Source organism: Micropterus dolomieu, linkage group LG21 (genome assembly GCF_021292245.1).
Source record: "Micropterus dolomieu isolate WLL.071019.BEF.003 ecotype Adirondacks linkage group LG21, ASM2129224v1, whole genome shotgun sequence".
Taxonomy (NCBI): domain Eukaryota; kingdom Metazoa; phylum Chordata; class Actinopteri; order Centrarchiformes; family Centrarchidae; genus Micropterus; species Micropterus dolomieu.
This window is the reverse complement of record NC_060170.1, coordinates 2,132,614-2,155,215: the sequence shown is the minus strand read 5'-3', so window position 1 is coordinate 2,155,215 and position 22,602 is coordinate 2,132,614. Positions and strand designations below refer to the sequence as shown.

Below are 22,602 nucleotides of genomic sequence, written 5' to 3'. Positions count from 1 at the left end.
ACATTGACTTAATCCGAATCAGAAAGAGTTTTATTGCCAAGTAGTATTTTACAGATAGGAGGAATTTGCTATGGTGCTTAGGTGCTACACATAGACATACAGAACACATACAGTTGACATAAATAGATTTAAAAATACATAAAAATATGTGTATATATAAATACTAAGTGTCCATAAGCACAATTTGTCACACAATTGTCTCTTATGTGTCCCCCCCACAGCAAACCAGGGGTCAGTACATACATTTGAATGCAACCACCCCAATCATGGCATTCTGTGGAAAACTCAATATGTGCCTGAGGAGGGATTTTCGGGTCACCAGAATAACTATGAGGAACCTCATGCACCTAATAGTCTCTCCACAAGATCACGGTTGGGGCTGGGTGTTGTGTTCATGTGGTACTTGTGTTCATGTACAGCTTGGCCCATGGACTGTCCCTGTCTGCGGTGGCATCGGCATTTGGGATCCCCAAAAGCACAGTACACGACATGATTCACAGGGTGAGCAATAGAATAAAGGCCAAGCTGTCAGTTTTAATCTCCTTACCATCATACCATGCTGCTGGAGCCATAGATGGATGCCACATTAGAATTCAAGCCCCAGGGAACCAACACCAAACTGACTACATAAACAAGTTGTTCCTCTCCATACAGATGCAGGCCATCTGTGATGCTAGGGCCAGATTCTTTGATATCTTTGTGGGCTTTCCAGGCTCCGTCCTTGATGGCAGGGTTCTGCGCAGCAGTCCCAACTTTTACCAAGTCCTGTTGTCGGGTCGGAAATAAGGACAGGCCGGGCCAGTGGAAGGCCTGGTCCCTACCCTAACCAACATATTAAATTCAGTAAAAATTACTTTCTTCTTTAGTCAATAACTGCATATTCAAAAACTTCACTGGAGACGGTCAAGAGTCGGTGCAAAAGAGTTTATTCCAATAAAGGACAAGTAAACCCAAGTAACATCCCTGCAAGTCACAGGATGTAACTGAGCTGCTGGTCAGCGAACATCGCCTTATATTCACCTTAAACTCCACCTTTTAGGTGGGCGTTACACCTTATCTCCTCCTTCCAGGTGGGCGTTACACCTTAACTTCACCTACAGTGTTCGCTGACCACTCCCTTCCATTGGTGAATTTCTTATCCTCTGCTGCCATCTAGTGGCCATTTTTACGTACCGTTTTACCAATTTAACCCTTTCACTAATGTCACAATTACCACTTTTTAGCTGTTATTTAGCATACTTATTGATACAATTTATCCTTCTTTATATTTTTGACATTACTGGACTAGAAATTCACCAATATGTTTCAACTTCAGTCTCACCTTATTTTTTAAAAGTTATACAGGCATAATTTGACACCATTAAAACTTAAACACTTACAATTGTATTTTTTAAAAGAATTAATAAGGAATAACATACTTGATAAATGCATAACATGATTCAATAAGGAATAACATGATTCAACAATGCCAACCATGAGTGTGCCATGTCTCATACAAAGTTTAGTTTCTGCAGTGCAAAGCTTGGTTTTTTTGCAGTACCTGGCCGTACCTTGCAGTACCAGGCGCCATTAATCACAATGTGTCATGATCTCATTCTTGGCCACAGTTTGCCATGATCTCAGGCCTGGCATACGTGACTTACAGCAGGTGCCTTACTACCATTGTGTATGTTAGGGTTGGCTAGGTTTTGCCTGCGCTGCCTGAGCAGCTGCTCTGCACATGTTGGCATATTGAAAAGGAACAGGTTCATGAATAACACACAGAATATAAGAATAAAATACTAGTTGGTAACACAGAATATAAGAATAAAATACTAGTTGGTAAACACTTATTAAACATTTAGTAGTCAAACCTTACATTGAAAGAATAACAGCAGTGGTCAACACCCAGCGAGACCACAGTCATTCTCCCAATGGCTACACTACATTCACTTCTGAATAATACAGCACTAGTACAGTCATGGTGAGTGTTCCTCACTGCATTGGACCGCATACACTAGATTGCTTTTCTTGTGTTTGGGTGTGCGGTCTTTGGGGTGTACCAGTATCTGTCTTAGTGTGTTCTTGGGTTTAAAAAACACAGGGATGTTGTGTTTGTTAAAAATCCTCCTGAGTTTCTCTGATACTCCAGACACATATGGAATCACAATGTTGTTGCGTTTGACCTTCTTTTCCTCCTCCCCTGTAGTTTTGTTCTTCTTGGATCTTGTGGCTGTTTTCAAAAAGGTCCATTTAGGGTATCCACAGGCTGTAAGTGCCCCCTTCAGGTGGTTCGGTTCCTTCTCTCTGGCTTGGGCGCTTGTTGGTATGTTTTCCGCTCTGTGGTGCAGTGTTCTCATGACCCCTAGCTTGTGCTCCAGTGGGTGGTGTGAATCGAACAGTAGTTATTGGTCTGTGTGTGTGGGTTTTCTGTAAACACCAATCTGCAGGCTCCTGTCCTCTTCAATGTGTACAGCACAGTCCAGGAAGGCCAAACTGTTGTTGTGAACATCTTCTCGTGTGAACTTGATATTACTGTCCACAGAGTTGATGTGTTCTGTGAAAGCTTGCACTTCCTGGCTTTTAATTTTGACCCAGGTGTCGTCCACATATCTGTACCAGTGTCTCGGTGCTGTTCCTCTGAAGGAGTTGAGGGCTTTGTTCTCCACTTCTTCCATGTCGATGTTTGCCACAATCGGGGATACCGGTGAGCCCATGGCACAGCCATGCTTCTGTCTGTAGAATCCCCCGTTGTACTGGAAATAGGTGGTGTTTAGACAGAGGTCGGGTAATTTACAGATCTGGTCAGGGCTGAGGCTAGTTCTGTTGTCCAGGGTGTTGTCTTGTGTTAGCCGTTTCCTTACAGTTTCTACTGCTTCTAGGGTGGGGATGCAGGTGAACAAAGAAGTCACGTCATAGGATACCATGGTTTCATCTGGATCCAGTTTTAGTCCTTAAACTTTGTTTACAAAGTAAATAGAGTTTTGGATGTGGTGAGGCGTGTTTCCCACCAAAGGAGCTAAGATGGTAGAAATGTGTTTGGCAATGTTGTAGGCGAGTTAATGCTGCTGATAATCGGCCTAAGTGGCGCTCCTTCTTTGTGTATCTTGGGTAGTCCATAAATGCATGGAATGGCTTCTCCAGGATACAAACGGTAATATTGTTCACGGTTGATGGTGTTGTCCTTCTGTAGCTGTTGTAGACATTCTATGGCCTTTTTCTTGTATCCGCTGGTTGGGTCTCGTCTCAGTGTCTCATATGTGTTTGTGTCCATTAGTTGTGTGTTGACTTTGTTCTGGTAGTCTGCTGTGTTGAGGACTAACGTTCATCTTCCTTTGTCAGCAGGTAGGATAGTGATGTTTTGATCCTTGCTCAGAGATGTGATGGCCTTCCTTTCTTGGATGGTGAGGTTGGAAGGACTCTGAGCTGTTCCGCTTCTGTTTCTGTTAATTTGTTTTTCCTAATGGCCGATTCTGTGGCTGTGATGGGGTCTACTATAGGTAGTTGCTGTGGTGTAATAGAAAAGTTTAATCCTTTGGCCAGAACGTCTTTCTCTGGTTGGGTGATTTCCCTATCTGACAGGTTTTCACCCATCTGTTGTCTGTTTCATGTGTTGTGGGGTTGTTGTCCTTTCTCCTCCAAGACAATTCTCCTGTTCTGTTAGTGCAGCTCGCTCTGGACTGTAGGTTTTGAAATTTCCGGGTCTGTCTTTCTTTGCTCTTGTTGTGCTGAGATAGCTGTGCTTTCTTGATGAAGTCCATGACCTTTTCCAGTGCTGTCCTGGGCAGATATGTTTCTAGTTTGTGGTGTATGTTGTCCAATTCTTTGTTCAGGGCTTCAATGGTAGTATCTGTCTCACTCTCTCATTCAGTAGCTGGTGTTGCGCTTTCTCCAGGATTCTTCCGGCTCTGTGTCCTTTCACCGTGGAGCCTAAGTGTAGGCTGTTGGGAATAAGTTTGTGTTGTCGGCATCTCAGGTTAAATCGTAGATGGTTGCTGTAGTCTGCAATTTTCCTGGCTGTCCTTTCATACTCCCGTACCAATCTGAGAGTGTTCATCCCAAAATGATTAGCAAGATGTCTATGCAGATTCTTAGGTCATAGTTATCCAACGAAGGTTAAAGTCAAGGGCAACTGGACTTGGTTGAAGATACTGGAAGACGTTTCGTCCCTCATCCAAAGGACTTCTTCAGTTCTTCTAGTGCTAGTGTATGCGGTCCAATGCAGTGAGGAATGCACAGACCTGTATATTGGGGAGACTAAACAACCACTACTCAACTCAACACAGAAGGGCCAACTCCTCAGGTCAAGACTCTGCAGTCTACTTACATCTGAAGGACAGAGGACACTCGTTTGAGGACCACCAGGTGCACATTTTAGACAGAGAAGATGGATGGAAGGAAGCCATCTACACCCGGGTCGAGAAGCCGTCATTGAACAGAGGAGGGGGTCTACGCCCCCACTTATCCCCTGCTTACAATGCTGTCCTTTCATCACTTCCCAGGAAACTCAACAAACGTAACCTATTGGCCTCAGGTGAAGATACCAACGATGGTCATTCAGTCTTGGCCTCGGGTAGTCCTAACGACTGTAACGACTGTCGTTACAGCAACCAGGAACACTAACGAACCAGCAGTATCGATCCTGGCAAACAACCCCACTGAGGTCAAATAGCTGAGTTTCCCTGCCAGTCAGTCAGAACTGAAGAAGTCTTTTGGATTAGGTAGTGTTTTGGACAAAACGTCTTCCAGTATCTTCAACCAAGTCCAGTTGCCCTTGACTTTAACCTTCGTTGGATAACTATGACCTGGATGACTGAGAATCTTCATAGACATCTTGTATAATGTATACATTCATTCCACACAGACTGATATATTTCAAGTGTTCATTCCTTTTGATTTTGATGATTATAACTGACAACTAATGAAAATCCCAAATTCAGTATCTCCGAAAATTTAGAATATTACTTAAGAACAATACAAAAAAAGGATTTTTAGACATGTTGGCCAACTGAAAAGTATGAACATGAAAAGTATCAATACAATTTTAAAGTCAATTCTAAAACAAACTGGGAGCCAGTGTAATGAAGCTAAAATAGGGGTAATGTGGTCATAATTCTTTGTTCTGGTTAAAAGCCTGGCAGCTGATTTCTGGACAGTCTGGAGTTGATCAGTAGATCTTTGGGTTAAACAAGTGAAAAGGCTGTTACAATAATCCAGGCGTGATGAGATGAAGGTGTGTAAAATGGTCTTGGTGTCCTTAAAAGTTAACATAGATCGAATTTTTGCTATATTTCTAAGTTGATAAAAACACGATTGAACAAGCTTTGTGGTGTGCTGCTCAAAATTTTAATTGCTATCAAACCAAACACCAAGGTTCTTTGCAACAGACTTAATGTGATTTACTAGGGAACCAGCAGATGGCAGTATTTGTTGCCATCTGCTGGGACCCAATGACCAGGATTTCTGTTTTGTCTGAGTTCAGCTGGAGGAAATTATTTGACATCCATTTTTTAACTTCACAAAGGCAGTTGTTAAGTGAACTCAGCATTCCAGGGTCTGTGGATCTGACGGGCAAGTACATTTGTATGTCATCAGCATAAATATGAAAAGAAATACCATGTTTATGGATAATATGTTCAAGGGGAAGCAGATACAAGGAAAACAAAATGGGTCCTAAGACCGACCCCGGAGGCACACCATATTTAACTGGACAGAACGAAGAGACATAGTTGTTTACAGACACGCAAAACTTCCTATTTGACAGGTAGGATGAAAACCATTCTAGGGCAGTACCAGAGATCCCCACCCAGTGCCTCAGTCTGTCTAACATGATGTTGTGATCAATGGTGTCAAAAGCAGTGCTAAGGTCCAGGAGTACCAGGACTGAGCACATACCTTCATCAGCAGACATTAAAAGGTCATTGGTGACTTTAAGCAGGGCAGTCTCAGTGCTGTGGTACTTCCTGAAACCAGATTGAAACTTTTCAAATAATTTGTTATTTTCCAGTACAGTGCAATAAAAGGCAGTTTTGAAATTGGTCTAAAATTTTGTGGGAGGGAGGGATCTAAACCAGGTTTCTTTAAAAGTGGGTTCACGCAAGTCGTTTTAAAATAATCAGGGACACAACCAGTAGATAGGGAGCTGTTAAAAACAGAGATCAAATGGGGCCCAACAGAATCCATTACTTTCAGTAAAAACTTTGTAGGCATTACATCAAGTGGGCTGGAGGACACTCTCATTTGTGATACTGTTTTTAAAAGCTCAGACAAGCCGATGGGATAAAACTGGTTAAAACTATTAAAAGGGTTGCTTACTAGCTTTAGACGTAGGCCTAGCCTTTAGAGGAGCAGTAATATTTAGTGACTACAAGCAGATATGATTGAAGTGATCAACCAGATTGTTGGTGTTGGAATCAGACAGGTGTTGGCTTTGGCTCTGAAAGAATGTGCAAAACTCTGAAACACTTTGTTTATTAAAGATGCGAGAACACACAGAGCTTGGTGAGGCGGCATGAGTAACAGGCGAATCGCAGCTAAAAACAGTCTGTGGTCAGATATGGTCATGTCCACTAATTCCACAGAGGAAATGCTGGCACCCAGGATAAAAACCAAGTCCAGTGTATGACCACGGTTATGTGTTTGCCCTTTGACATGTTGTTTGAAGTTAGAAGAAGTGGCCATATTTAAAAAGTCAGTTGCATTAATATTGGTGGGGTCATCAACATGAATATTAAAATCGCCACAAAGAACAATTCTGTCATAATTTAAAACCAGAGTAGATAAAAATTCAGGAAGTTCTGATAAAAATCCTCCAGGCGGTAAATAAATTATTACAAGTATGATTGGTTGCAGCCCTCCAAGTTTAAGAGTGAGAACTTCAAAGGAGTTAAATTCATCACAGCGTACTTGATGACATTTAAAATTTTTCCTATACACGCTCACTAGCCCACCACCACGAGCACTGACCCTCGGTTGACTTAAACAATCATATTGAGACAGACACAGTTCAGCTAACTATAGTCATTCATTTGCAAACATGATTCAGTTAAAAACATAAAATCTAGATTTGCAGACAAGATAAAATCATTTAAGATAAAAGTTTTACTTGACAGTGATCTCACATTGAACAGAGCCATTTTAAATGAGTTTGTTTTGGGTGCTGGAGTTGGTGCAGTTGTCCTAATCCTTATAAGATTACTATGATTTCTGTGTGGGATGTGCACATTTCGGTTTACTGGTCTATGCATGATGATGACAGGAATAGAAGTCTTTGGAACAGTGCTGGAAGCAGACGGCTTTACATACCAGCATGTGGAGACAGTTGTTTGTGGCAGTGAGGCAGTTCTGTTCAGTGAGCGGTGGTGTGTCCAGGTCTGCTGCATGAATGATTAGTCATTCGCTTAAGTCATGTGTGGAACCTGGGTATTGTTGTACATTTGAACAAAAACAGAAATTTGAACATCCTCGTCTTTAGATATGAAGGACAAACAAAGGGATTAAAAATGCAGGTCTTAAATATTCAAATGACCAAAAAAATCATACCTCCAAAACTCTAATAGCCTAGTAGTCTTTACACATTTTAACTGATTTATGAAATGCTTCATTATAATGTTTGATTTATTTTGAAATGTTGTAGCCTATTTGTGAATGTAATATTTTTCATATAAGATAAAGAGGTTCAAATATATAGGCTTTTCTTTTGCAATGAATATGTATATATATATATATATATATATATATATATATATATCTTTTCATAAAAGAATATAATATTTATTTTTCGAAAATATCTAAAGTCATAGTCTTACAGAAATATTCTAAATCTAACCAAAATAATTTGGTTCATGAACAAACAAAATAAGTGACAAATGGTTTCAGTTTTATTATAGCAAAAAACACTTTTCCTCAACATCAATCTTGAACTTTAATACAACTGTTGTTTAGGGCAACTGGACTTGGTTGAAGATACTGGAATATCTTCAACCAAGTCCAGTTGCCCTTGATTTTTAACCTTCGTTGGATAACTATGACCTGGATGACTGAGAATCTTCATAGACAACTGTTTATTTGATACACATATTATAGCAGTGATTGCAGTGGTAACGTCAGATCCTATTTACGCTGGGGAGAGAGTGTAGTTCGTCCGAAAGTTGGCCACTGTATTTACCCTACGCTGGTTAGGGAGCTCGATTTGGCTGCGGGGGATGACTCCGACAAGAGTTCACTCCGTGACGGAGTGGAAGTGGCGAGGGTCTAGTTTCGCAAAGGCCCAGAGACACACTACACCCATACATGCGCACTGACCCCTCTTCCTTAAGGGTTAAGGTTTCAATTTTGGATTCATTCACACACTTTTTGCAAATACTGTCCAGGATGAAGAGGAACAGGAGGAGGCCATCAATAAGAAGCTTGCACTCCAGAAGGCCAAGGAGGTAAAGGAGGTCAGCCCCATGTCGGCCGCTAACATTTCTATCACAGCGTAAGTCAATCTCCTCTAATGTTTGTTCTGGATATCTGAAATCCTGTTCTTTCTTTTCTTACTCAACACACACCCACAGGAAAGACACACAGGAATTCTGGGTACCTTTTGTTGTACATGTTCACATGCTAAACACCAGTTCATCAATATGGCAATACACTTGAATTGGCAGAATTTGCATTCAGTGCTCAGATTTTTTTTTCTTTCTAAAAAATGTAAACAAATACAGATAAAAGGGCAAAAATACAAAACAGCTGTGCACTAAACAGTTCAATAATACACACCGCCAAGGCTGTGGTAAATAGCATTTATATTATGCTTATAGCCTAAATATATACAATCTCTACATAGTTGTTCTTTTTCCTGTTTTTTCTGTGATTGCCTGTTTCTGCATTTACACAAACATAGACAACCTAATCAGAATGTTCTTTCATTGATATTTTCATGCATGGTCTCTGTTAGATTTAGCTCTTCTCCAGAGGACCCTGGGTGTAGTTCTCACAATGTCCCAGTGAGAGTCACTGTTAATCTCTTCAACCACATATTCTTTTCTCCCAAATGATGTCTATTGTAGATTTTGGCAGGGTCCTTAAGAAAAATCAAAACATCAACAGACAAAATGCTACTCACAACTGAAGTGATAGATATTTTTGCTTTTAATGCAGACTATGTTTATGATATTCAGTATTTTTGTTTTTTTACACAAAACCAGAATGGACACTTAAGACCCCCCTTATTCAGCATGTATGATATTAGGATAGACAGATCCCAGCAATTAAATTGACCCTTTCACAAGGCTGATTATGGACTAACTTTAGATTTTCCAGGCAATATATGATAGTGTATATTAAAATGTTAAATGATATTTCATATATTTATTGGTCGTTATTTAACCAGGTAACTCCAACTAGGATTGAATATACATTGTTTTACTCTTATTTCAAATACTTTGTTACCCTTCTCACTGAATGAAAGATACTGTTCTGTGTACTGTTCTGTAGCCTGTAACAAACAGGTGTACATCATTTTTGTAACACTTAACGAGTGTTGCTCTGGAGGCATATATAATCTTAGCGGTGGAGCTGAACCTCACTTTTTGACCACATGGTAGATACCCTATGTGGCAAATCTGAATGGCAAAGACAGAGGTTGGTAAAAAGGAGTAAAAATATACACATTTAATCTTAAAGCGCTGGCTCATTCAAACGATGGACATGAAGTACATTGTAATTTATCAGCTTTTCAGGATTCTTGTAAATAGATCCTGACAAATGACAATGACATAAATTAGTAAGTGTGGGAATATTTTTTATTATTTTTTTACATTTGGTCAAGTGATCTTATTCAAAAGGCCTATTCATTCTGGTCTTTAAAGTTGTACTAAATGAGAATCAGAAGGAGCTTTATTGCCAAGTAGTGTTTTACACCTACAAGGAATCTTCTTTGGTGTCAAGGTGCTACACGCAGACAGACATACAGTTGACATAAATAGATGTAGAAATATAAAAATACGTAATAAACAAATGCAAGTTACAGAAAAATAGAAAGAGAAAATTAATACAACTGACAATATAAAAAAATAAAAATAATAATAAAAATAACAATGGAACAACAACAATTTACAATTAACAACAAATTAACAGTGTGCAATGTGCCAGGTACGTGCATTATATAACATGAAGTGATATTTACATGTGCAGAGACATTTATATGATTTTAGGAGGGGGGGGGTGTCAGTGGGGGGCCTGGGCCTTGTTGATGCTAGCTGCAGATGGGTAGAAGCTGTTTTTGTGGCGAGAGGTTTTGGTCCTGATGGAACGCAGCCTCCTGCCAGAGGGGAGAGTCCGAAACAGTTTGTGTCCGGGATGGGAGGCGTCAGCTGCAATCTTTCCTGCTCACCTCAGAGTCCTGGAGGTGTGCAGGTCCTGAAGTGATGGAAGATTGCAGCCAATCACCTTCTCTGCGGAGCGAATGATGCGCTGCAGCCTGCCCTTGTCCCTGGCAGTGGCAGCAGCGTACCAGATGGTGATGGAGGAGGTGAGGATGGACTCAATGATGGCGGTGTAGAAGTGCACCATCATTGTCTTTGGCAGGCTGAACTTCTTCAGCTGCCGCAGGAAGTACATTCTCTGCTGGGCCTTCTTGGTGAGGGAGGTGATGTTCAGCTCCCATTTGAGGTCCTGGGAGATGATGGTGCCCAGGAAGCGGAAGGAGTCCACAGTGGCGACGGGGGAGTCACTCAGGATGATGGGGGAGGGTGGGGCTGGGCTCTTTCTGAAGTCCACGACCATCTCCACTGTCTTCAGAGCGTTGAGCTCCAGACTGTTGTGGCCGCACCAGGTCACCAGATGGTCATCCGCAAACTTCAGGAGCTTGACAGACTGGTGACTGGAGGTGCAGCTGTTGGAGTACAGGGAGAAGAGAAGAGGGGAAAGAACGCAGCCTTGAGGGGAACCGATGCTGATGGTCCTGGAGTCAGAGACATGTTTTCCCATTTTAACGTGCTGCTTCCTGTCTGTCAGGAAGTCTGTGATCCACCTGCCGGTGGAGTCGGGCACGTTCAGCTAGGAGAGCTTGTCCTGCAGCAGGGCCGGGATGATGGTGTTGAAAGCAGAGCTGAAGTCCACAAACAGGATCCTGGTGTAGGTTCCTGGGGAGTCCAGGTGCTGGAGGATGTAGTGAAGGGCGATGTTTACTGCATCAGCTACAGACCTGTTGGCTCTGTAGGCGAACTGCAGGGGGTCCAGGAGTGGGTCTGTGATGGATTTAAGGTGACAACACAAGGTGCTCAAAAGACTTCATTACCACAGAGGTCAGGGCAACGGGTCTGTAGTCATGGTCCTTGGTTTTTTGGTGACAGGGATGATGGTGGAGGCTTTGAAGCAGGCTGGCACATGGCATGACTCCAGTGAGGTGTTAAAAATGTCTGTGAACACAGCTGATCAGCTGATCAGCACAGTGCTTCAGGGTAGATGGGGAGACCGGCCTCACTGCTTTGCGAGGTTTCTGCCTCCTGAACAGTCGGTTGACGTCCCTCTCTGGGATGGTAAGAGAGGGGGAGGAGGTGGGGAACGAGATGGTGGACTGTGGCCGGTCAGTGGTGTGACGGGGGATGGTGTCAAGTCTGTCCCATTGTCTTTCAAAGCGACAATAAAACTGTAGCTGGTGATCTGTCTGAATCCTCTCCAGACAGAAGCAGAGTCATTCCTTGAGAACTGGTGTTGTAGTCTCTCTGCATATGGCTGGAGAGAGCATCTCGCTCCACCTTGCTACACCTGTACTTTGACTCCTTAAATCTGGCTCGGTCCCCACTCCTAAATGCCTCTTCCTTTTCCAACCTCAGCTGTCTGAGCTTAGCTGTGAACCAGGGATTGTCGTTGTTATAACTCACCCTGGTGCGTGTTGGAATCCAGCTGTCCTCACAGAAGCTGATGTAGGATGTCACAGCCTCTGTAAACTCATCCAGATTGAGTGTCCCAGTGGAGTGCGTGTAACGGCGTGATAGGCACTGGTAACTCTGGTGTAACAGTGATCCAAAGTGTTCCCCTCTCTGTTTGGACACTTGTTGGCAGAGGTTTCCTTTGTTAAAGTCACCAAGAACAATGACAAGGGAGTCCGGGTTTGTCTGCTCCACATACAGTATCTGGTCGGCCAGCATGCGCTGTGCGTCGTGCACATTGGCGTGCACCGACCAGAATGAATGAAGCAAAGTCACGGGGGGAGTAAAACGGTTTACAGTTCATGATAAAATATTCCAGATTAGGAGAACAGTGCTGCTGAATCACTGTCACGTCGGTACACCAGCCATTGTTAATATAAAAACAGACACCTCCACCTTTTGTTTTGCCGGAGGGTTCTGTGTCGTGGTCCGCTCTGTAGAGTTGGAAGCCAGCCAGCTTCAGCGCAGAGTCCAGTATTGATCCACACAGTCACGTCTCTGTAAAGCACAGAACAGAAGATGAATAAAAGTCTCTGTTTTTCCCCACCGGTAGCTGAAGTTCGTCCAGTTTGTTGCACAGTGAGCGCACGTTGGAGAGAAATAGGTTTCCCTCTCTTATGGTGCTTCATTCGTCTAACAACAATGAGAGAGCCCTTCACCAAAATGTCTAATAATTCCACTGATGATGCCAGAAAAGTGGGAAATAAATCCGCTGGAGTGGTTCCCCTGATGTTGAGCTCTTCTCTGGTGAAAGAGCTCTGGGAATCACAGCCGAACTAAGTTAACACACAAAAACAAAACAAAACAAAGCGCACCTAACTCCGAGGCAACCATCTTGCTTTAAAATAATAGATTCACTGACTGTGTGTAAAAAGAGTTGCTTGTAGTGACAAACTCAGAAAATCATCACTCATCTCTGCAATTCCCCTGAGGTCTGTGGAGCTTTTAAGCATCTTCGAGATCATTGTTTTGGTTTTACAGTCATCATACTCCACTCTCACCAATTTGGTTTCCAACAGCAACAGGCAGCTGTTTTTTGTGAAAAAGCTCTGATAAAACCACAGTACATTACCTGCCCAGCACCAAAAAGCAGACAGGCCAAGTTAGCAACTTGCTGGTGAAAATAGTGTAGCATTTAGCAGCTAAAGAGAAAGTTATTTTTCTCAGGAGTTGGCAGAGACCAGGTCTGTTTGTGTTCACTTACTCTAAACCTAATGCAAAGGCTACTAGATAAATGGTTTGGAATACAGATCATCTTAGTGTCAGCGGAAGTTCTGGCCCATTTAAACCACATCTGAGATCAGTTGCACTTTAAGAGGGGGTTTACTGTCCTAGTCTCAGATCAGATAACACATCATCACTCTCCAATAATCCAATTATAAAGCATTAGGACATATGGTTGTTTGCCAGATACTGTAGGTTTAACTGCCTAAAAGACAGAATTTGGGGTTTTAATTGGCAATGAAACTGCTTTTGTAATATTTGGAGGATTTTTTTGGTCTGTAATCTCATTTTTGTAAATTTAATTTTCAATAAATAAAAACTGCATTGCAGCTGAAACAACTGAGATGGACAGATTAGATAGATTTGTAATGTAATAATAATTTCAACAAATATAACAAAATGCTTCTGAAATAAATTGTCTACCCCAGCTTTAAGTGGGGCCAGTTAAATGAAATCTAAATCTAATAGTTCTGTTATACACAGAAACACGGCAGGCCATTTTGCCATCAGTAAAGCCACATTATACCATGTTTTGAATCAAAGGATGCCAAGTTCACCTGATCTTGCATCAGTACAATTGACCATTTCCATGGACTTGACAGGATTGCCAATAGCAGAACAATGTACTCTGTGTCACCACACAAACTGACATTAACTAGCTGCTGCTATTGGGCTGACCTCAGTATTTATCCAAATAGTATATGTTGTTTGTTTTTTTTTTTCAGCTCCACCCATATTCTTGTGTCCAGAGCAGCTCTACTTCTACAAATATAAGTAAAATACAATTGGCTTTTAGCATCAGTAGTTTATACATAAATACAATTCTTTATAACCCAATTCTCTCATATATGGACTTAATATGATTGCCCATTTTAGAATAAAAAACAAAGTAAACTGTCACTATGACAGTCCCTGATGGTCAGTTTTTCTGACATTTCCTTGGTGGTTCAGTCTCAGTCTGTGTTTCGGAGCTTTGACGGCCCATTGCAGTGAAATGTGATGGGAGGCTAAAGGACACAGAGAAGATAGAGAAATGTCAAATAGTGTATTTTTGTTTCTCTGATGTCGTCCAATATGATGTTTCCCCTCCCCAATTTTTGTTTTGTGCATGTGCAGTTTTCTAACACGCAGTCGAGGTAACGCGCACTCTAGCAGCTCATCCATCTGCAGCGTTAACTCACTGTGAGTTATTACCTCTCTGTTACAATTTTAAAATCCTACCATTACCCTTCTCCCATCAATCTTCTTCTGCTGCCAAACCCTGTATTCTTCTGGTGTCATCATTATGTCTTTCTTCTGTGTAAATTGTCCATTTGTCATCCAACTGTTCAGTATTACTATTCCTGTTCTGTTTTTATTATTTTTCTGTGATCTACAGGTGTCAAGAGTGTCTGTCAGTGATCATGGTATCTGACTGTTTGTGGTCGAAATCAAGATATTGTTCATACTGTATGTGTTATGTATATTTGCAGCTGTGGTTCATTTTTCCATGCTGGTTCTAAATATGTATTGTTTGTTATTGCTGTCACGTCAGCTTTATATTTGTGAGATGTTTTTAAAGATTTACATTTTAAGTAGAAACCAATGGGTTTGGAGCTGAGAACCACAGACAGGGCAAGGAAGTGAAAACTTTTTGAGAGACAAACTAACACATTGTTGGTTTTGGTCTTTTGGTTAGTTCCCATATTCAGTATTTATATGTAACAATCCTCATGCAACAGAAACACTATACTAACTTAATAACCATGATAAAGAGGAAGAAGAAGCATTTATAGAAAGCTGTTAAGTAGCTTTTTAATTGGTCCTCAAGGTGTCACTGACAACGCACAGCTAGGACCCATTCAGGTGCACTGGGCATGCGTGTGCCAGTGTAAACAGGAGATTTGGTGAAAGAATAAATAAATACCGACTAAGCATCAGACCAGTTTTTTTGCATGGATCAATAACGAGCTGGGGCTGTAACTTAATGTAACACGAAAGTGTGGCGTCAGAAAACAGACTGGGAGTTGTTGCAAAGTAAACGGCGACATGCACAGTACAAGTGTAGGCAGATGAGTGTGATTTGCACGGTACAGAATATTTTAATAAAAATATGTCAGAAACCCGGTCAGCAACATCGTGTTTCTGCTTTGCAAGACCCAATCAGAGAGCCGAGCGTGAGCGGCTGCGTCATCGTTTCTAAAGTCCTCCGTTTTGGCCCGTCTTCACTAAAACGCCCTCTGGAGTTTTGAAACGCAAAACGGGGTCGGCAGCGTTTCCAAACTTCTCCGTTTTAGGTCTTCGTTTTCATCATTATATATATGTTGTAGCAACTTTAATTAGTAAAGTTTAGACAACCCACTAAGAACTGACTTTTATTTCCCTTCAAGTATTCAGTTATAAAGCAGCGTTAGGGGATATTGTTGCTTGCAAAATTTGTGGTTTTAAATGGCAATGAAACAGTGTTGTGCTATTTTGAGGATTTGTTTGAACTGTAATCACATTTTTATAACTTAAACTTTCTCTAAATAAAAACTTGTAGCTCAAACATCAGAGATGGACAGGTTGGATGCAATGCAGTTTAGAGATAATAGCAATTTGCTGTAACTCCAGTGCTTTACACTGTTCGGATGCTCCGAAGACACACACATACATACAATCAAAGATGTGACCTGTAAGTATGTAAATTGATCTTCAGTTAGTAGTAGTAGAAGTGAGATGTCTTAGTATGAGACAACCCACCCCAACCCTTCATGTAGTGAGATATTGAAAGAAACACTATGAGACAACTTTAGGTTACTTGCATAACACCTGTTCTCTAAGTAGAATCCGTGAGATGGCTTCCTGTAGTGAAACAATGAAATAAATCCTATGTAAGACAAGCCAGACCAGCCAAACATTCCACTGCTCCTTAATACTGTAGTAATAATTGTATGGCAAGCTGTTTTAATATGTATTCCTTAGTAGTCTCTATTTAAAAGCTACTAGTACTTATTTATTAGTTACTAGTAACTATTCCATTATTTTCTATTATCTATTTTTTATGTTGTTAATGTTTTAAAGTAAGCTTTCAAAAATAGTCAATAAATTATATTTATCAATTAACAAAATACAAAGTGAGGTAACAGAAGAAAAATCTAAATCAACCCAATATTTGGTGTGACCACCCTTTGCCTTCAAACAGCATCAGTTCTTCTGGAAACACTTGCACAAAGTCAGGGATTTTGTAGGCATATCATCAGGTGCATGATTAAACAATTATACCAAAGAGGTGGTAATGATCACCAATTCAATATGTAGGTTGAAACACAATGAATAACTGAAACAGAAACACCTGTGTAGAAGGAACACAACTGGGTGACAAACAGCCAAACTCAACTCTCCGTGGCAATACTGACCATAGCAAGGTAGTTTTACTGCAAGGTCTCCTAGGCAGAGATTTCAAGGCAGGCAGCGGTTTCCAGATATGCTGTTCAAGCTCTTTTGAAGAAGCACAAAGAAACGGGCAACATTGAGAACCATAGATTCAGTGGTCGGCCAAAGAAACTTACTGCAGCAGAGGAAAGACACATCATGCTTACTTCCCTTTGCAAGTGAAAGATGTCCAGCAGTGCCATCGGCTCAGAGCTGCAGAAAACAGTGGGATCCTGGTACACGATCTACTGTCTGGAGAAGTCTGGTAAGAAGTGGCCTTAATGGAAGACTTGCGGCCAAAAATCCTCCGACATGGAAGGCCACACAACTCAGCTATGCATAGAAAAACACAGGTTGGGGATTTGGTCAGAATGAATGGTCTCCTCAGTGCTGAGAAGTATAGGCAGAAACTTACTCATCGTGCAGTACCACCAGAGAGGCATCTGATTGAGAGTTCATTAAGAACTATCTTCAGCGTAAAGGAGAACAAGGAATCCTGGAAGAGATGGTATGGGCCCCACAGAGCCCTGATTTCAACATCCAGTCTGTCTGGGATTATATGAAGAGAGCGAAGTAAATGAGGCTGCCTAAATCCACAGAAGGACTGTGGGGAGTTCTCCAAGATGTCAGAATCAGAATCAGAAATACTTTATTGATCCCCGAAGGGAAATTCTGTGTTACAGTTGCACACATTGCACAAAGGGCAAAAGGAATATAAATAAAGATAGTGGTATATAGAGAAGTAAATAAATATCAGAGTAAAAATATAAAATATAAGAAATAGAGTGTGGATATGCACAATATTTGCATGATTAAGAAATTGTTATGGTGAACAGTAATAATGAATAAATAGTAGCAGCAGTGTATTGCACATTGTAATTTAAAAAGGTGTTATTGCACAACGCAGATAATATTGTCCAGTTTAAAACTAACACATTGTGTCTGTGTGTCAGACACTTAAAGGGAGGAGTTATAAAGTTTGATGAAGTTTGGAATGACTTCCTGTGGCGCTCTGTGGTGCATTTTGGGGGGATGAGTCTTGCACTGAAGTGCTCCTGTTTTTGAGCAGCACGTCATGGAGTGGGTGGGAGACATTGTCCAAGATGACATGTAGTTTGGACAGCATCCTCCTCTCTGACACCACCGACAGAGAGTCCAGCTCCTCTCCCACAACGTCACTGGCCTTGCTGATCAGTTTGTTGAGTCTGTTAGGATCCGCTACCCTCAGCCTGCTGTCCCAGCATGCAACTGCAAACAGGACAGCACTGGCCACCACACTCATAAAACATCCTCAGCATTGTCCGGCAGATGTTGAAGGACCTCAGCCTCCTCAGAAAATAGAGGCTGCTCTGGCTCTTTCTGTAGAGGGCTTGAGTGTTCTTGGCCCAGTCCAGTTTATTGTCCAAGTGCACTCCCAGGTATTTGTAATCCTCCACAATGTCCACACACTGACCCCCTGAATAGAAACAGGGCTCACTGGTGCCTTGGCCACTGGTGTGTGGGCCAACCTACCTGCTGAGTTCGTTCAGTAGCTATGTGCAAGTGTACCTAGAAGAACTGTTGCTGTTTGAAGGCAAAGGGTGGTCTTTGCTCACTTTGCATTTTGTTTATTTATAAATATAGTCTATTAACATGTCTATTTTTGAAAGGCAGCTTACTTTACAGCATTTCCACACCTGCCTAAAACTCTTGCACAGTATCGTATTTTTGGTTTTTGTATATTTTTGCTTTTCTGCTGTACATGTTTGTACCCTTATTATTTTTCTGAAGCTTATAGACCCCCTCTGTGCTTTTGTCTATAACATGTTTGTGTTCTTTTGAAGTTCCTTCTCTCCCTCTTTGTTTCAATGTTGTTGCCTTTATGTGTTTGTAGGAGTTATGTCTGCACCCCCGGCCATCACTACCTGAGGTAAACCTAGCCGCCTGCTAGCGGTCGATAGGTCGATGATGATGTTTACATGCTTAAAAGCATACATAATCATGTTCTCATTATTTAGATTCTTGAAAGCAAGTCTCCATAAAGATAACAGAGCTTGTCTGCATTTTTGTGATAAACACAGAGATACAGGCTTTTTTGTTCATTCAGAAAGTGAAGTCCCATGTTCTCCAGCCTTTTAGTTCTTAAAGAGTATAGTGCATTGTGCTTGCTTGTGAAGTTTTGAATGAGTACGAGGAATGCAAGTGCAGGATGATGGAGCGTTGAGAACATGGGATAAAGTTATTTGCTGTTCACATGTAATTTCCCACAGTTAATGCACTGTTTTTAGTTCACAGTGAACCAAAAGTACATGCATTATGCCATTTTAAAGAATTACAAACAGACATTGACAGAAAAGCATGTCAAAGCATGGTAATGTGGTCATGAATGGCCTTCGTTCAGGCATATCCATGGATGAGCTCTCTCCATAGTAGACTGATAAATTTACCAGTGGTTTGCTGTGTTGAAAGCTCCATTGCACCATGGCCATACTGTAAATAATTCAGAATGTAGGGCCTGTGTGCCACCATGTAAGATGAAACATACTGCTGGTTTTATGTGTCATGAAGTCATGAAGAGTAAATTACATACACACTGAATGTGACGCATCTAAAAGGAAATCATGCTTGTAAGTATATCCATTGGAAATTCTTATATCCTAGAAATGACAAACTGTTAGCCATTGACATCAAAGTAGAGGGTTTAAACAATTATTCACACAGTATTTTATATAATATCTCAGTGGTTTTGATTTGTCTGGTTTTTTTCTGCCCCTCCCCTAGTAAGGAGCAGCAGAAGTCAGTGAAGACGATGTCAGTGTGGGAGCAGAGGGCCAACCAGCTGAGGAGGCAGAACCGGGCGAGCTGCGAGGCCCTCTACAGTGAGCTGGAGCCTGAAGAACGTCTCCGCATGTCCTCGGCCCTCCACATCCGGCCTGACATGAAGACCCACCTTGACCGGCCGCTGGTTGTTGAACCTTGTGACGGACCTTTGCTGGGCGGCCACCATCGCCACCATCACAAGACCTGCATGCCAGAGGAGGCCGAGACTGCTGACCCTCCTCCAGTTACTCACCAGCCATGCCTACACCACCGCCACAGAGACAGGGACCGGGCCAGAATGAGAGAGGAGACAAATGATAACGGTGACACCAGTAAAGACGGGTTGCACCACGTACATCACAGCCACTTCAAAGACTACAACGGCAGCAAGGAAAAAGAGGGGAAGAGTGAGCGGTCCCGCAGTCGAGAGGGAGGCAGGAGGCATCACCATCAGAGCTCGGTGGACAACAACGCAGGTGGAGGAATCACGAGTGAGAAAGAGCATCGGCATCATCATTCACACCGGCATTCCCGAGGGGGCAATGGGATAGTGAACAGTGGAGGGAGGGGAGAACGAAGATCCCGCCACAATGATGAACGTTCTTCTAACAGGGATGGGGATAGGAATTCCAGAGGAGACAGTGATGCCAATGGAGAGAGGAGAAGAAATAGGACTCATGGATCCAAGGGCCAATCCACAGTTGAAGGAGAGAAATCCAGCCAAAGAGAGAAGACCCACACTCACAGGTAAAAATAAAGTACATAGTCGATATTCTTTTCTCTGTTCAGTGACTTTACAGGACTCTTTTCACATCGGTTTAATAATACTGTGCAGTTAGAATTAGAACTGTGACAGTTTTTTAGCTCTGTACTCTTATAGCTACGGTATAGCTACTGTACTGTTATTGAATCAAGTATAGCTACTGTACTGTTATTGAATCAATAACTATGAGGTTAAAGAAAGTACTTTGGCATTAAATCTATGTTATGACACTTCTTAGGAGCAACTCTTGTCTCAGAAGAAGGTCTCAGGAAAGGTCATTATGTCTTACAAAGCATTGTTTATTGAAATCTGGCCGGGGTGACTGGCCACAGCATACATACTGCTATATGTAAGCTGCTGTTGTCATGTATTTTGCTGTATATTTTGGTTTAAGTGAATGTAATAGTAACCAATCTCATGAACCACGTTCCCCATGTAAGCCCTCCTACTTCAAAAACAACAGTGTAATTGGAACACTGTTTATAAAGCTGAATATCAGTACCTCATAGTCACTGTTTGATTTCAAATCCAATGCGCTGGAGAACAGAGACAAAACAAATTATATCACTGTAATAATTTTGGAGGACAGTTACCTTTTTAAGGAAAATAAAAATGGCACTGATAGAGAGATCATCAAATAATTTATGTTTGGATTTACTATAAATTTCTCACATTCGATATTTTTACAGTGACCCTTCAAATTGTGTTTCTACTACTACTAATGCTCAGACAGATCCACCAGACTTTGTTAAGTCAAATGAAATGTCACTGAGACACAAACATCATGTAACCCACATCCTTTATTCAGTGTGCAATATGAGAATATACTGTGTATTAATATCTAAGATGGTATCTCTGTTCTAGGGACAGGTTTGGTAACTCAGTGGGGGAGTCCCTAGCTATCTCACCCCAGCAGGGCCCTGGGGGGAGCAACTGGCTTCCTGCCCGACCAGAGGACTCAGACAACCAGAGGAACGTCAGACAAACTGGCCAGAGCTCCATCCAAATTCCTCCTGTGACTATCACTTCTCCACCTGGAGAGACCACACTTATACAAAGTCAGTACCAACTGAGCCCTACAGAATGCACACATAATGTGACTAAATTACTTCCATGGCAGTCACTGAAGGTCTTTTCCATAGCCACACCCAGTTAAACCAAGTACAGTATGATAAATACAGAGGACATATTGCTTACTATGATAAGAGGACGGTGAGGTACCTCTAAAATGAAGAGTATTTGCGTTGATTACTATTTGCACATGCAGATTAAATAGTATAGGTGCATAAGGGGTGGTGAAATCTGACATTATCAGTTCCAGAATCACACCCAAAGAAAATTTATTTCAGAAAGCATATGTAGATATTCATCAGGTCTTAGCGTTGTCACACAATTGTATTTATGTAGCGCCAAATAACAGAAGTTATCTCAGGGCACCTTTCATATAGAGCAGGTCTAGACAGGACTCTTTTTGATATTATTCCAACAATTCCCACCATGAGCAAGCACCTGATGACAGTGGCAAGGAAAAGCTCCCTTTTAACAGGCAGAAACCTTGAGCAGTTGGGTTGAAGAAGACCAGAAGGAAAGAAAACAGAGTAGCACAATGTACCACACAGAGATGTAAAATAATAGTAATGGCAAATAGAGTGCTAATAATATAAAAAAAATAATAATAGTAGTAATGATAGCAATAATAATAATAAGACTAATAATAATAATTGTAGTAGTGGGTGTCAAAGAGGAACATGGCTGCAGTAGGTGGCTTGCAACCACAGATCCAGACCCCACAGCTCCAGAGCCAGAAGTACCTGCAGAAAGCTACAGAAGGAGAGAGGAGAGGGACGAGAAAGCTACGGGAGAGGGAAGAAGTGGTGTTAGTAACAAGCATTTATGGGATAAGAATGCATACAGATAGAGAGAGAGAGAATAACAATATAGGAAGATCCACCGGCACTCTAAGCTTATAGCAGCATAACTAAGGTCCAGGGATCACCTGAAGCCTACTCTTAAATGTGGAGATGGTGTCTGCCTCCTGAACCCAAACTGGAACCTGGTTCCACAGGAGAGGAGCTTGATAGCTGAACACTCTGTTTCCCATTCTACTTTTGGAGACTCTATGATCACATTTTACAGCTCACAAGTCAAGTCTCAAGTCTTGGAGATAGAGTCCAAATCAAGTCTGTCATGGTTATTACGAATGTTGTATCACCTGCTGCGTTCAATCCAGGTTGCTTATAAAACTGCGTAGCTATAGGCTAAGGAATACTGTAATGGTAACCTGTCATTTACAGAGCACAACCATGTAATGTGCAATGCAGTTACTGACGGCATATTAAATACTCTAAGTCAACACACTCCCCAGACTCTTAAACCCAGTGTAACGTTAACTAAATAAAACTGTGACATTGCATAATAAACAATAAATCTGTCTGTTTTTAACTTACAGAGCACAACCATGCAGCCTAATGTACAATGCATCTACAATTAATGAATTATTATAAGCTTATAAACTACTGTAAGTGA

At 41.6% G+C, this 22,602-nt stretch overlaps 1 protein-coding gene across 1 annotated transcript in view; it reads left to right on the top strand.

Moving 5' to 3' along the window:
* LOC123959780 (voltage-dependent N-type calcium channel subunit alpha-1B-like) overlaps positions 1-22,602 on the top strand; it is a 69,804-nt gene that overhangs the window by 46,844 nt on the left and 358 nt on the right. The window contains exons 13-17 of the mRNA XM_046034060.1: positions 8,352-8,458; positions 14,238-14,303; positions 18,388-18,423; positions 19,275-20,060; positions 20,941-21,134. Coding sequence (XP_045890016.1) covers positions 8,352-8,458; positions 14,238-14,303; positions 18,388-18,423; positions 19,275-20,060; positions 20,941-21,134 — 1,189 coding nt within the window. The remainder of the gene's footprint in view (positions 1-8,351; positions 8,459-14,237; positions 14,304-18,387; positions 18,424-19,274; positions 20,061-20,940; positions 21,135-22,602) is intronic.